This window comes from Lagopus muta, chromosome 15, assembly GCF_023343835.1.
Source record: "Lagopus muta isolate bLagMut1 chromosome 15, bLagMut1 primary, whole genome shotgun sequence".
Taxonomy (NCBI): Eukaryota; Metazoa; Chordata; class Aves; order Galliformes; family Phasianidae; genus Lagopus; species Lagopus muta.
In genome coordinates, this window is record NC_064447.1 from 12,375,644 (window position 1) to 12,391,477 (window position 15,834).

The 15,834-nt window shown below is 45.5% G+C and overlaps 1 protein-coding gene across 12 annotated transcripts in view; it reads left to right on the forward strand.

Moving 5' to 3' along the window:
* MAD1L1 (mitotic arrest deficient 1 like 1) overlaps positions 1-15,834 on the forward strand; it is a 320,154-nt gene that overhangs the window by 155,564 nt on the left and 148,756 nt on the right. For all 12 annotated transcript variants that reach the window (XM_048961389.1, XM_048961390.1, XM_048961387.1 and 9 more), the window contains one exon: positions 10,719-10,807. In XM_048961389.1, the coding sequence (XP_048817346.1) occupies positions 10,719-10,807 (89 nt within the window). The remainder of the gene's footprint in view (positions 1-10,718; positions 10,808-15,834) is intronic.

The following is a 15,834-nucleotide window of genomic DNA, read 5'->3' on the forward strand; positions in this document are numbered from 1 at the left end:
TTTATCTGCCATTGTTGGAGCAGAAGAGGAAAACGGATCATTTTCCTGAGCAGGGGGCAGTGCTGTGCTGTGATGAGAGCAGTCCTGTTGTTGGCATCACTGCAGAGTGAGTTACACTGAGATACACTGGGTGAAATAAAACCAGTGGGACAGGAATGTTGTCAGAGGCCTTATTATAGCAGGCACAGCCTTAAGACACAAAAGGCATAATTAACGGGCATGTAAATACTGCGCTTTTCCGGGCTTCATTCACCACCACATGAAAATGATGGGCAACCTCAGACTCATGTTGAGTTGGGGGAAGATCAGGTGAGAGCTGCTGGCTGCTCTGAGATTCAGCAGTTTCTGCCCCTTTCTGCTGCCTCACCTCGAAGGCATCTTGGAGGAGCTGTAGGAGGAACACGTGCTGTTAGTGCAGTACAGGGAAAGAAAGGAAGACTTGGAACAGTCACTTTTGGATCAGACAAAGTAATCCTTAGTCTCCATCTTGCTCATGGCAAGGAAGGAAACTGCTTTCCTCCCGCTTCCACAGCCCTGGGGTTGTAGCTGCTCCAAAATAAGCCAGGCAGAGAGGTCTGAATGGGGAGAGGCAATTCTGCAGGCACAGCTCATCCAGAGCAGTGCAGCTCCTGGATTTAGGGTGCACTGAGGGCGTGCTCAGTGGACGTACCCACAGATCAGAGACAGCTGCATGCTCTTCTTCTTGCCCAGTGCTGGGTTTATGTGTACCGAGAGTGAGGTAAAAGCTTACAGACTTTGTTTCAAGGCTGCCTCAGTCCTTGCACTGACAGCCTCATCAGCTCGCTGCACTATTTGTTTTGCTTTCGATCTCTGTGTGTCCGCGTGTCCTTAGAAGAGTTCCTGGTGGTTTTTGCCGTTGGCTGTTGGAGGTGGGTGGCACTGGTGGTGGGTTCTGTCAGGGCAGCCGAGTCCTCCAGCAGGAGCTGTGAAGCCTAATTTATCCACAGAGACATGGAGATCATAGAGCAGAATTCTTCCTGTGACCTCTTGGTAAATAATGAATGGCACAGCCCTGCCTTTTTGGAATCGCTTAATTGAGGCTGACAACTCTTTGTTGTACTACAGGATCTAGCTTGTCAGGAGAATTTTAACTTATTTATGAATATTTCATTAACCTCTAAAGACTGGCTGTATAAAATCAAGCTTCTGCCAGGTCCTGTCCTGTTGATGGTGTATTTGGTGCTAATGTCATCCCCGGCACATCTATTACACCTTCCCTTCCCTCAGAGCAAAGTGTCGGAGCTTGCTGTTGGTGGCAGCAGGATCGTGTTCACCAAAGGTTAAAATGCCAGGTTTCTGTTCTGGCACCAGAACTGAACATACGGTGTTTGAGAGGGAATTGATTTTTGCTTTTTGTTCTTTGATTGCTTGCTGGCAACTGAAGGAGAACACAGGCATAATCCCAAGAGGCTGAAATGGGCAGAGCAATCTTGGCAGGCACTGTAACCTTTGCTATTTTGCCCAGGGAGGGAGATTTCCCACTTCTTACACATTAAAAGCCTGCTGCGTGTTGTGGCAGGAGGTCCACATCATGGGTCATTTAGCTGGAAACATTTGAATGCTCTTGAATCTGCTTTTCTTAGTCTGTGCTTCAGGAAGAGTTTGGGAACAAGGCTCCTCCAAGCGTCTGCTGCTTTCTGGAAGGCAGCTGAAGGCTCTGTCACCTGAGCTCCCCATTTCCCTCAGTGCTGGCCGTGTCCCCATTCTCGTGCTGCCCATCCCTGTGCATTCATTGCAGTGTGAAGCCCCGAGGGTCCCCTCGCCCACCCTCTCTCTGCAGAGATGTGCTGGGAAACTGAAACGTGGAGTTGGAGCTGTTCATTAAAGCATTGAAGTACAGGCTGTGGGTTGTTCCATGGGAGCTGGAACAAGAGGATTACATTCAATTTTGCAGCCTAGCACTCGGTGAAGGCTCCTTTGCTCTCAGCATTCAGCAGAGATTGATTCCGCTGTATTTAGGTTAGGAGATGAAGGAACAAAAATGGATGTTCGATTCCTCTTTCCTTTCCTCTTTGATCTTCTTCCTAGGTGGTTGGTTGAAATGCGTAGGTTCTTCTCTGACTGTTCATTATGTGATGATTTTTCAACAAGGAAACTGATGGGGAGGAGGGAGAGGTGGGATTACAGCTACCGTTTCATGAGCATTTCTTGACTGAATGCTCCAGAAACTGCTCAAAGGTATATTTTCAGGGAACAAGCAGTATTCAGACTTCGTGTGGAGGAGGTACAATGTCTTTCAGGCTTATTTGTTGCTGTGCCCCTGAGCTGCAAGAGGATTTGCTTCTGGCAAAAGTTCCGACTTCTTGTTTGCCCTGAGAACGGCCGTCTCCATTGCAGCAGTGCCACTGGATGAAGTTGCAGTATGTTGATTCCCAACATTCCAAGTCTTGGAAGTTCCCTAAATGTTTTTTACCCTGTGCTTGTGCTCTAACAGGTAGGAGGTATCAGCCAGTTCAGGCTAGTTACTCTGGAGTTTCCTGCTCTCAATGGACACCATCTGTTTTGCTCTCCCTGCTGGGAGGAACTTCTGGTAGTAATTAAAAGAGAGTCATCTGCAGGGTAGTGGAGGTGGTGGAGCGAGGCTGATAGCAGCAGAAAGACTCTGAGCTGAACAGACATGGAAATGAATGAGTGGAGGGGTCTGAGTGGTGAACTGCCATGGATTTTTGGCTGTTGTGTGGCAGAGCCTGGTTTGTGGGCCTGGGAACTGCAGCAGGGGGGAGAGGACCTGCGTTCATTCCTTCTTTTGGAGCAGAGAGTTGAAATCTGTAATTACATCACCACGAGTGAATCCATGGGCTTAAACCACTGTCTTCATTTCTTTTGCACTGTGGGTCTTTTGCTCAGGGTATTTGCTCCCCTTCCCCTCAGACTGTCGGGCTTTGTTAATCTCTGAGCCAGCTCACATCCTCATGAGATGTCCAGTGATGCCTGTTTCCAGCCTTTTCAGATATGTGGTTTAACTTTTAGGTAGCCCTGTGTGAACCAGGACTTCACTTGACGATCCTTGTGGGTTCCCTCCAGGCCAGGTTATCCCATGATTCTATTTCACACCCATCCCAGAGTGCAGAAAAGAAAGAAGTACAGCATGAATTGAGGAAGAAAGCTCAAGAAAAGAAAAAGATCCAAGCAGTTGTATGTTGGCACTCACACGATGTGTGGTGACATGAGTGATGTCCTGTGCTGCAGACTGAAGCCCGAGGCAGGGTGCTCCTTCTGCATGCTGGGCAGGCTGTGTCCTGACCCGCTGTGGTTGTGTCTGTGCCATCCGTGGGCACAAAGGGCCCCCAGCGTTGTGCCACGTGGGATATTCAGAAGCTCTGTGCTCACCCTGCTGTGCCTGAGATCCCACATCTCTAGTCTTGGGGTTTTGCAGCAGGAGATGAAAAAGCAAGAGAGAAAACAAATATTTTCCTGATTCTTCCCTTACGTATTCCAGACAGGAGTCTTTGAAACAGATCATCTGAGCGATGGGTTAAGCACCTCCAATTAGACAATATTGCTCATCAAGAATAATGTGCTGCTGTGCAGAGCACCTGCGGATGTGGAGCTGTGCTGGGGCACAGAGGGTGAGCTGCCAGCAGGGCTGGGAGGTGGCAGGGGCAGAGAGCTGGGAGGTGGTAGGACACAGAGGGCTGGCAGCTTGCAGCTTGGGATGCAGCAGGAGTCATGCAGGGGCAGTTTTAAGGCAAAGTCTGGGGAGGGATGTGGGGTGTGAGCGCCTCAGCTCCCTGCATGGGCTGTGGGTAGGGGATGCCAAGGCTTGGAGGACACGATGTGGGGATGCTTCCTTAATGCATACAGCTCAGACTGATGAGTGATGCTGGTCTTACATGGTCATGGAAAGGTTGGGACCTCTGCGTGTTTGGCCTTATTTTGCATGGTACAAACCGTTCCCTATATCACCCTATACTTTTGTGACTACGTATGGGATCCTTAAGGTAGGCAGCTATGAGCTATGAGTGCCTTTGTATCCACTGCTACCAGCAGGGCTGTGCTCCTTTGCAGCAGGACTCAGTTTGGCTCACTGGACCCATTTGGAGATGCACCAAGTCACACTGGTGCAGCACAATGTAGAGGGAGGTGTGTGAGGAAGAGCTGCAGGCTGCCTGCAGATTGGGAATCAGAGGGGAGAGAGGTGAAAGCTCGTTAGGGCTCCCTTGGGGTAGATGAATTAGTTAATGACTATGCTGTGCTTTGAAAATGCAAATGCTGTGTCAGAGCTGAGTCTGATTATAATAATCAATCTTCCTTTTGAGAGGGTGCTGGAGTCGGGGAGGGGAGGAGAGGGATGAGACTGAGGCTGAATTTCTAGATGGCAGCTCCAAGTTCCTCTGCCGTCATGAAGGAAAACCTGCCGCTGCCAGGGTGGTCGGGGAGAGGCAGAGCTGCATTGGGAGGAGTGATGCCTGCCAGCCTGGTGGCTGCACGGCAGCATGGCCTTAATCCTGTAATTTTGTTCCCTGTGCTTGTCCTGGCTGGCGAGGGAGGGGCTGGCGCGGCTCCTGCGTGTCAGCTACCCCTGCTAATGGGAAAGATAGAAACTGCCTCCTAAGCAGGATCCTTGGGGGATGGAAGGAGGGGAGGGCGGCTGCTGCCGGCGTCCAGCAGTGACAGCTCCTTCTCCCCTGGCACTTTATTCGTTTGTAGCAAGCGTTCCTAGTAATTACGCCTCTTAATTTAGGAGAGCGAGTGGGAGAAAGGAATATAAATTTGTGAATTAACTTTAGAGATTGGAAATAGGGCGAGTGAACCTTCTCTCTGGGAGATTATATTTGGAAATGAAATAGAATGACATTCAGTATAAACTTGAAAAATTGCTCTCTTTTTACTGCAACAGGAGGAGAAAAACCACAATCCAGACTGTGCTGGAGAGAAGCAGAAGTCAGCATATGTCCATTTCCCAGCCTGTGTGTATCTACAATAATGTATATGCATGAGCACATTTTCGGTACTGTTTACTGCAAGGTTGCTTCTAGCCCTGTCTTCTCTGTGATAAAAGCATGCCAAGTTTGTTACAGACTGGCTAACCCATAGAGAGCAGCAACTCTCATGTAGCTCACCTTTGTCTTCAAAGAGGAGAAAAAAAGAAGATACATTATTTTGCTTTAACCAAAAGGGAAATAGGTAGTTCTGAAACGCTTTTTATTGAATATCTGATTTTCTTTGGTTTTATTGCTTTTGTTCTACAATAGCATCGACGATTAATTTCCCCCAGAAATGAACCTGGTCTGCTTGGCCTGTTTCTGAAAGACAAGTGATATTTTGTCTTGCAAATATTGTCCTAGTTCCTTTGAAGAAGTTAGGTTAAAGACTAGAAATGTGTGTTCCATTAAGAAGCCTGGTGAGACTCCGTTCTCCTTCTCTGCAGGCACTGAAAGGGAGCAGCTCTTCAGCCCCGGGTGTTTGGAGGAGCTGATGCTGCTTTTGCTGAGCAGAATGATCAATGGAAATGCTCAGCATGGTGTTTTACTGCCTCATAGTAGTGCTGGACACCCAAATTAAGCTCACTGGTGTTTATGTACGTTGGATTTCTGTCCTGACACAATGTTTGTGAGTCTGTAGACATCAGGAGGTCACCAAGCTTGTCGTGTTTGTCTGTGGGAAGAGGGGTAAACAGCATCCTTAGTGCTTGTGCATCCTTTGGAGAGAAGGAAAGTTACACTGCTACCGTGACTGGCTACGGGCTCCTGGGGAGCTGGAGTGTGCCTGCATTGCAACCACAGCATGTGGGTCGTGCTCAGGGCCCTATTTCTCTGCTCTGATCTGTTTTAGCACCCGCTTCCAAATCTGCTTGGTTTTCATACACTTAAATATTTATGTATTTAAATAGCTTGCTAAATTGTGTTGAGACTTGTAGTCAAACAGAACCTCTCAATTCACCTTTCCATGCTGGCTCTGTGCAATTCAGTGCCTATTTATCTCTGCCTTTTAAAATCAGCTCTTTTGCTGAGGAAGGCCTTTCAAAGGATGTTGCATCAGCCCATTGTTAACTAAACCTTTAGACATTTATAATGGATTCAGCATTTCCTGCTTTTTACAGTTCCAAGAATGCTGAATGACGTGCAGACACACTTCATCAGGATAAGATTGCTGTATCAGCCCCTCACTAAAATGCATTCATTATTCAAATAATGGCTATATGTTTCCAGCACGTGTTCTATGAAATACGTGTACACGATGTGAGAAAATGAACTGGCCCTTTTTTCGGCGAGCAAATCCTGACTTGAGCAGTGAGCTGAAGTACTCTAGACTGAGTCCTTTATGAATTTCCTTGCTTACAACATAGCACCTGTACAGGGATCTGGTCATTATTTTGGACAGCATGTTCCAATATTCAGAAGTCCATGAACACAGTTTACGAGGGTGACTGATTTAATTTAGAAGCTTAAATCTGTAATAAATCCCATTGGAAGAAGAGTGTGGGCAGTGGGTGAGTGGGATGCTTTGGAAATGCTCATCTTTATCAACACTGAGGCCTGCTGGAGTCAAGTGGGAGGAACGGTGGGTCTGTGGTGTTGCAGAGACTCAGAGAACATGCTGGGGAGGGTACAAATATGGGTCAGCAATGACAAATGCCATAAATACACCAAGTAAATCAGATCTCTAAAATAAAATTCTGTTTCTTCTAGCTGTCAGGGGATGAATTTGTAGTTTCATATTCCTCCTGTCACCTCAGAGATCTTGAAATAGTTTGTACAGAAAAGAAAACTGGAGAGGAGCACATTTTTTGCAGTGCTGTGGGTGTCTGCTATGTCATTAACACTTGGAGGAGAGCCGCCATCTTGAAGTCCTGTCCAGGCAGGTTGGAAAGTAGGGCTGAGAGAAGAAAGACTCCATTTAATTAAGCGCTAGATGAAAATCCGTGTTCTTCTTTCCTCTCCTTCTCAGATGGTAAACAGCCCTGACAGCGTTTATTTTGGGAAAAATATTTGCATTTGACCTTTTGGGCTATTTGCGTATGTGGTCATTCTGAAATTATTCTATATTCTAGATGTGCCCAGATCGTTCTCAATTGACAGTAATGAAGCTAGGCTGAAATTCACACTTGTGAAGTAAGAGAGGAGAAAAGGTTCTGGATAAATGCTATCAGTTGAGGATGGGAGCAAGAGGCTCCAGTGTGTTCTGAAAAGAGAACATTGCATAGTCAAAACGTTAGGTACCTGTTCATGTGTTTTATTCATGAGTCGTAGACTCTGACACCACTCATTATTCTGCCCTTTCATCTTTTCAGATTGCTGATGGATTCTGTGTAATGGGGCAGTAACTGGGGCTGATCATGGGTGTTGTTAACCCCGAGGCTCTGAAGGGCTGCAGATCCCTCCTGTGCAGTTTCCAGCCTAAGGGATGCAATGCAGTGTTATGGGACAGCGTGTTCTCCCTTGGCTCTCAATGGTGCTTAAAGGAGCTAAAGTGTCAGAGCTGACCTGGGTTGTTGGGTAATAAATGGGAAAATACAGCAACAAGCAGGAATTTAAGCAGCCTTTCCCCCTCTCTACTGGGAAAAGTTTCTACTAACTTAATGTATTTGTTGTAATAAATTTAGCTCAGCCAGTTACAAAAAAATTATTGATAAAAACTGCAGTTTAGACAGGAAGACTGAGTTAGTCCAACAGGTGGGAAAAGCCTCCAGAAGGCATGGATGGGAAAAAAGAGAGAGAGCAGGACTAGAAAGTGATAGAGTACAAGTGGTGTGCTGGGAAATAGGCAGTAAAAAACAAGAGGCTGTTCCATTCCAGATCCATTCTTGGGACTGATCTTTGCCACTTGTAGCAAGGGGACAAGTGAAGAGACAGAGCTGAAAATCACAGAGTATGGCTTTGTGCTTGTACTGCCTGCACGCTGTTTATCTCCTCCTTCACTTCTGCTGCTTTTCTGCCTTCTTTTTCTCTGCTTTCTGTCTCAGCTGCAGACCATCAGACCTGTGTGCCCGGGGATGCAGTGGCTGTGCGATGCCAGGCTGGTGCCAGCGCTGCCCATGGGCTGCACAGCGTGTGCTGCTTCGTGTCAGGCAGGTGCAGCTACACACAAGGAAGCTTCCATCAACATATTCCTCATTCTTTGCTCTCTTTGCTGTTCTCTTTGTCCTTATTCTGTGAGGACCTCTTCGCTTGTGCTGAGCTGCCTTCAGAAAAGCAGAATTGGATGCCATCAAGAACCTGCTTCGGCTTATCTCAACTAACTTTCTTTTTGCCATGAAAAAGACATAAATAACAGTTTTAATATTCTCTGTGAGATTGGCAGGCAGGGACATTTTCCTTGCTCAAACCCCAACAACTGAAGGAAACAAGCAACAGGGTGGTGTTTTTTGTTGTTGTTTTTTTTTTGAATGAAATATTTAATACCTTAACTGTTTTTTTTTCCCTTTCTTTCTTTTATTGTAAAAGACTAATGAGATTTTAACGTCAGTAATTCGTAATGGCACAAAGTTGTGCCTTGATGTGAACCCGAGACTCTCCAGCAGCTGCAATCAGCGCCGTGCAGCACTGCCCCACTGGGGCTGGTTGGTACCGCGATGCTCGCGCTGTGCCCACCTCTCCCAGGGACATCAGATTTACAGCCCACTAGTTCTGGCGCATGAGAATTTGGAGGGCACAGAAATGGCTTTGAACACCATTGCAGGCCCTGTGCCCTTCTTTCCTCGCTCTGACAAACCCAGCAGAATCTCATTGTGCCGCTACAGAGAGCGCCTGGCACGAATTTGTCACTGCTCTGTCTCAAGCAAGATGTGCACTGATGATTTCACTGCAGCACTCCCTTCAGCATGTGTGCATTCGCTCTCCCGTCTCCCTTTCCCATTTGCACTCCATTTTTCCTCTCTGTGCAGCAAACACAGGTGACCCCTTCTCGCAGCAGCATCTCGTTGGCCCTTCCCCTCCACCCCCTTTCTACCCGCAAGGCAGCAGTGATTTATCTGCTCGTGTTGGTGAGCAGGTGGCACTTGGACTCAAGGCTGAGCCCGCTTAGAATGTGATAAATAACATATTTACCAACCCCTCCGTCTTCAAATGCAGCCCGAAAGCAGCAGAAAACTCGGATAGCAGACACATCCAGCCTTCAGCAGATGTGGGAACCAAGAGATATGATGAGTTCTTCCCTAGAAGCAGGGTGGAATTGAAGGCTGCTCCTCATCCTGGTACCTTTTATTCACATTCCTGAACTATCTGGAGCGCTTGCTTTATCCTCAGCCATCTGTGATGGGCTGAGCTGGGAGAGATAAGCTCAGTAATCAGAAAATTGAAGGAAGCATTTCTGGCTGTGATAATCTTATCAGGCAGCTAATATACATTAACATTTGTACAGCTTGATGATGCAGGTGGGCCTTGCTTTATTTTTTTCTTTTTCTGGATGCCTTTTGACAGGGAAGGGAGAATGCAGGGATTTGGGGTGCCAGAGAGGAATTTAGCAAAAAACTCAGCTCTACCTGCTCCAGTGCTCCAATGCTATTCCCTTGGAAAGGGGAGGGAGAGTAATGCAGCCATCCCCTTTCTGCCCTTTCTTGCTAACAGTGCTGCCATGTTCTGTCTGCCTTTCCTGGCAAGTATGGAAGGGCAAAGAGGCAATATGTCAAGATTTCAGTTCTGGCTGAGTAGTAGTTGTGAAACTGGGGAATTTCTATTAACTTGCTTCTGTTGCACAAAGTTCATCTTTCCAATGTGATTTTTCTCTACCAGTCCAATCAGTGCTGTTCAAGGGAATTATTTCTCTGATATTGAGCTGTCTGTGGTCATAAGTTCTGCATCGCTAATTAGGGCTGAATTGCTTATTGTTTTCCTTCTGTGTGGCAAAAATACAGTGTTTGTCCATAGATTTATGAGGGGAATTAGTTATCAGCTGCAAAAGACAGAGGACAAGGAGGTTCAAACTCTGAATGAGGAGATCTAAGCTGGGAGAAGGTGCTGGAATGGAAGCTGCATGTCCTCTAAATACTTCTTCTGCTTACAGTTTGTGATAAGTTGCTTTCTGAGAGGTCTAGATACAGGTAATGTGGTTTAATCGTCTGTGCCTTGTCTTGATAGCTGGGTTGGGGTACAGTCAGAGAACCTGGGAATGATTGAGTCTGGGTAAGAAGTTTTCATGTTTGTGAATTTTGAAGTATTTTCTTGTGAGTTCTTCCCAAACAAGTGCAAAGACAGAAAGTACTCTTTACTGTTTCTTGGTTCCACCAGACCCACCTGAGCAGCTGGAGCTAGAAATGTATGTTGGAAAGTGCTGGAAATACTCCCCTGTGTTTTCTATTCAGTGAGTGTGTGTCAGCCTTGTCCTGGACGAGGCAGCATAATCCTGTGGTTCATTTCTTTATGGGAGGAATTGATGCTAAATGAGGTTGAACTGTCAATACTTAATCTTGGGTGCCAGATAGCTCCTAATAGCGCACTAATAATTTTCTGCATCCAATTATGCATTAGGGATGGGTTGGGGAAATCTCTAAAAAAGAAACAGGAGCTCAATGTAGAAAACAATCAACTTTTTGTGCCTCATCTGCTTCAGAGAAAATGTTGGGAAGAGGCAGAAGGGAACTTGGAGTGGAGAAGGATTAACTGAGGTTGTGGCATTCAGTGCATGAGGAGTTGTCAGTATCCTGAAAGGGGTCTGACCTGTGCAAGATGTAACGGTTCCTTCCTCCTTCCTTTGCTCTTCTCACATCTCCATTTCCCCAATAGCACTGAGGAACTCATTCCTTTTCTCTTCTGCAGCTGGAGGTGGAGATGAAGGTCCTGAAGTCTCGAGAGTGCACCGCAGAGCAGAGTACCTTCATCACCAAGGAGGAGGTTGACGCACTCAGGTGAGCAAAGCAAGGGGAAAGCTGGAAGGTTCAGCAGCTTTCAGTGGAACTAAGGAGAAGGAAAAGCCCAGGCTAGTTTCACTGTCTGCTGATGTTACTGCTGTCCTATGGTGGAGCCCCAGATAAGAGACCTCATCGTGCCACATTGCCATGCCATGTACGTAGGCACTCTTATTCAGGGAGCAGCGGAGTAACATTGATCAGAAAATGTTTCCCTTGTATTTCAGAAGTGGTATTTCTTTTCCTGAGCACACTTTTTACTTTCCTGTCTGTTCTTATGGATGTAAGAAAGTCGTGAAGCATTAGCAGAAAGCCTCAGCCCCTGATTTTTCTTGCATTTACCTACTTTACAAGCTTTATTTTTTTAATCTTTTGAGAGTCTGCAGGCTCTTTTAGTGTATTTGGGGTCTCTTGCACTCATAAGACTGGCTTTATAAGACTGGCTCCTGCACTGCTATTCCCTTTATTGACTTCCTTCCCTGTGGAAGGAGCACTGCTGTTTTTTTCTTATTTTGACCAAATCTGGACTGTAAACATAGGATCTGTTGGCATGTATGTAAAGAGGTTTAGAATTGAGCTTTTGTAATACTGATGTGCATGTAGCACTGGAGATAAAAGAGGGATGTTTCCCCTGGTGCATTGCTGCAGATGGCAGAGGGGTACCTGTTGTTATTCAGTGAAAGAGAAGTTACAAAACAGCATTTCAGCAGAGGATACACAAGCATTAACAAAAGCTACAGGGAAGCCAGACAACCTTTCCATGTATTTATTAAAGCATTTACAGCTTCCATTCCAAACCAGGTGACACAATAAATACTGAGCATAGAAAAGTTCATCTGTTTCTGAATGTTTAATAAAGTTCCTTTTATTTAAGCTGAGCAAATCAGATCTTGACAGGAGGAGTTTTTTATTCTCAGCTGATGTAAGACTTTGGCTGGAGTTTCACTTCTTAATTCTTTTATATTTTCAGCTCCATCACTATGAAGTGTTACTGCCTCTTAGGACTGAAAGTGGGTTTTTGCAGCAAGCAGAATCTTGCAGAAAGCAGAAATTACTGGCCTGCGTGTTATGACTTTGCTCTTGTGCCTTGCCTCTGGAGCTTGTTTTACGGCTTTGAAAGCCCAGTTCCATAGCAGAGGGAAGCTATTGGAAAATAACACATGTTCGGCTAAGCTCTTCCAATACGTTTTAAGGCTATAAACCTAATCACAGGATCTCACTCCTGGAGTGTAGTTCCCTCAAGGTGGTGTAATAGTTCTGAAGACCCAAGGCATACATCTCCCTTTTTTAATTTCATCATGCATGTGAGTTCTGGTAGAAGATAATATGCTGTAACTTTCCTTTTTCAACAGAGTAAACCTGTCTCCATCTACTTTTGCTTATTGTGGATGTTTATTTGACCTGAGCTCATTCAAGTTTTCCCTTTGAGGTACACCAGACCCTCTGAAACCTGATGTTTATACTGTTGCAGAAGTATTTCAGCACCTCTGCAGCAACATTAAACCCATGGTTCCTGATTAATTTTACGCCTCTCTATCAGTGAAGCCAGCATCCTGTCTGCTGTCTTCTGGGAGCTGAAGGTTTTCAGAATGTTTCCAAAGCAGCTCCTCGGTCTCTCCCTCCCTGGGCTGGTATGGGCTGCAGCACCCTTTCATGGAGGAGACGTTCAGTCTCTTTGTTTCCCCCTCCAAGACTCATTACTCAGTGTTTATCTTCACTGAACAGCATTTTTTGCCATCTATTAATGGAGCAGCTTCAGGGACAGTGTGTGTAGGGGGGAGCAGCCGGATTGCCACGTGGTCTGGGACCGCTTCGCATTGCTGGAGGCTCTTGGCAGAGAGAATGGAGATGTCTGGCTTTGTTCTGAATTAAAATCTATTTCCCGAGCAGGCACAAGTGGAACTCACAATTACCCACTCGTTATGGTGTTGTGGTGTTAGTTTGCTCATGGGTAGCCCTCAAGCCCTCTAGGTCATGTTTTTCACCCTCTCCTTTTGTTTGAAAAGAATTTCTTTGATACTAATCTCATCTCTATCCTCCTTTCATGAAATTGTGTCAAAGCCTCCTCACAAAGTATGACAGAAAGACAAGCCTATTCCCAGTAAAGCCATTAATGATGTGAAGCTATTTTCCAGTCCTGAGCCGTACACTGAAGGCTGTTTAATCAAAGCAGCTGAGCTTCTGGACTGGTTTTGCAGTGATATTTTGTCTTGCCTTTCCCAATTCAGTGCCGTGTGCTCCTGGGGCTATGGGTGCACAGGGACCACAGTCCCTGGATCTAATTCTGTGCTGTTTTTTGCTTCTGCTTTTTCCTGAATTGCATTCAGTCGTTACAGTAGACGAGCTGATTTAAATTCTCCTCCCCAGTCCTGATGCTAGTCATTTAGCTACAAAGCTGTGCTAAAAAGCAGGCATTTGTTTGTTTTTAATCACTCTTTTCACTGCTCAGCTCTTGGTTTCTAACAGTAAATGACTGAAAAAATGTTCTCTTTTAGCTGGAGCAGTCTTTGCTCACAAGCTGGTAAGCCAGTGCTTGCTCTTTTTTCCATGTTTTGGCTACCATTACAGCTTCACTCTTTTCAGACTCTCAGACACCCCATCCAGCAGCACACACATTTCTCTGCACTGTAGGGCCAACTCTGAATAAAACCTTTTTTGCTTATGGTCCTAGACTTGAGCAGTCAAAGGATGTGGTTCAGCCTTTTTTTGTGTTTTCTGGCATTTTCTGTGCACTGGACATGAACTGGGCCAAGCTTGCTTTTCACAGAAGAGTCTCCTTGTCAAAGCAGCACATGATAACTCACTGTCTTCCCCCCATGCTTGGGGGTCAGGAATAATTCTCCATGATCCATGGCAGAGCCCTTCATGTGACGTGGCTGGATGAGTCCCCTCTGACCAACTGGGTGGCCGTGGTGGAAGAACAGAAACACTTCAGAGGAGAAGAGAGATCACTATGCATAGGGATTGGGTCTGCTGTGCCACGGGGCCACAAGTGTTTACTCAGTTTTATGTAGCTGCTAAGTTGGAGCTGGCAACATGAGCTCCACTGCTCCTCTTTTCATCTACAGACTGTTGCCAGAAATTAGTTCTGGCAGAAAATGGGGAAGAAGAGCACAAACTTTGCAAATTGGTTCGTGGGGAAAGAAATCCCGTAGCTTATGACAGAGCTATTTCCATTTCTGTAGTTTACTGTGTTCTTTGAAAGCTCATTAACCTACAGTACAGTGCGTCTGCTCTTCTGGACTGGGCCCAGCCACTTCAGTTAGCTGCTGTCATGAAGGAGAGTGAAAAATAGAGCAAAACCATGAGAAGCCAGCAAGAGGAGTCTGCAGAGCAGGGCTGTGAGCTTCAGGCGTTTCCATATCCACCCTGTGGTTAGGAGCTAACTTCTGAAAACAAAAGGAGAGGCATAAAGGGAAAAAAAATCCATATTAATTCTTTGAATCTGTATTCACCTCTTGTGAGTGAATGAGAGCTTTTAAAAATATACTTTTGTCTCATTTTTTTCTTTAGTATGGAAAGTAAATTTTCAGCAAGAGGCTTGAAAGACTTCATCAGTTTTTCCTCCTCCTCTGGAGAACAAAGTGCTCTTTCGTCAGACCTTTTATAACTTTAAATGCGAAACTCTCTCCCAGCATCATTGTTTCTGAAGGGACCATAAAAGCCAGTGCTAATGCTGTCATTCTTCACGCTTCTCGCTGCTCCCTCTGAAATTCCATTTGTTTATATTCTGCAGATCTTACGAAAGGAAAAAGCGGTCAAATTGTTGAGTTCGTGTACTGCGGGGTATAGCAAAGCACAGAGCATTTAGGCATTAACACCTTTTAGGGAGAAGATGATAGCTGTGCGGGAACTGATATTTCAGAGCCTATAAATAAAAGAAACCTATTCAAAAAAAAAAACCCCACAACTTCACCGAAGACTTAAGCAGCAACAGCTGAAGGACCTTTTCAGCTGGAACAAATCTGAACTTTTTCACTCTGCTGTCAAACTGCAGCCCCAGTAAATCCTAAATGTTTTCTGTGGATATAGTGACTGGGTAGAGTTACAGTAATTCAAAAGAAATTCATGTTCTTGCCAATGCCTATTAGTCACACTTGCTGGAATTCTGTCTGCTCTGCTCCTAACACCATCTCAATGCCATCTGGATCCCTTAATAGCGCCTTCCCAACACATACATTTTCTGCTCCATTCAGTAGTTTCTTGTTCAGCAATAGCATTTCCACATGGCCATGTCCTCTTCACAGATGGGGCCTCTGTGAGACATGTCCTCTTTGGTGATACCCATGCTACTCTGCAGGCAATCGTGTACCACATCTCTGAACATTAGAAACAAATAAAGATGATGGAGGAGTGACGGTGGTGAGTAGTCAGTGGTCAGCATCTGGACGGAATGGGATGTTTGGGAGCGAGTGGATGCTGTTGAGAAATTCTAAAGCTTACCTTCTTTTTCTTTCTATTTATTTTTTGCTTCTTCCCAAATTGAACAGCCTGGCCTTTCTCTGCAGCAGCTATTGCTCACCACCTGAGCGCACTGCAGGCAGACTGAACGCACAGAATGTGACGTCTCCTGATTCTCTCACAAGTGTCATTTCAGTAGACCTGAAGCTACAGTGTTTTTTGTGTTCAGTCTTCTAATTTGGGACAGTAAAATGTGCAGTGGAGGCAATATAAAGCACAATTTTGGGGAAGAAAGAAAATCTACAAGTCTGAGCAAATGCCAACTTTATCGGTATTCTTGCACTAAATTTGATCTTGCAAAAGGCTGAGGAGATGGCTGCCTTTGGAACCTTTGCTTCTAGGTTATCTGCATTTCATGCAGGAAAAGTCTTCCGGAAATATGACGAGATCTATCTCACAATTTAGATATTTTCAAGAGAATAAGTTGGTAAATTTGACAAATATCGATCTGGATGATTTTCCCTGTATCCCTAAAGTCGAGAGTGGTGTCAGTATTTGGGAAAGTAACTAAGGTTTCTTCCTCCCTCGTGCCACAAGACTGCTTTTAGAATGAGCGCCAGCATTCA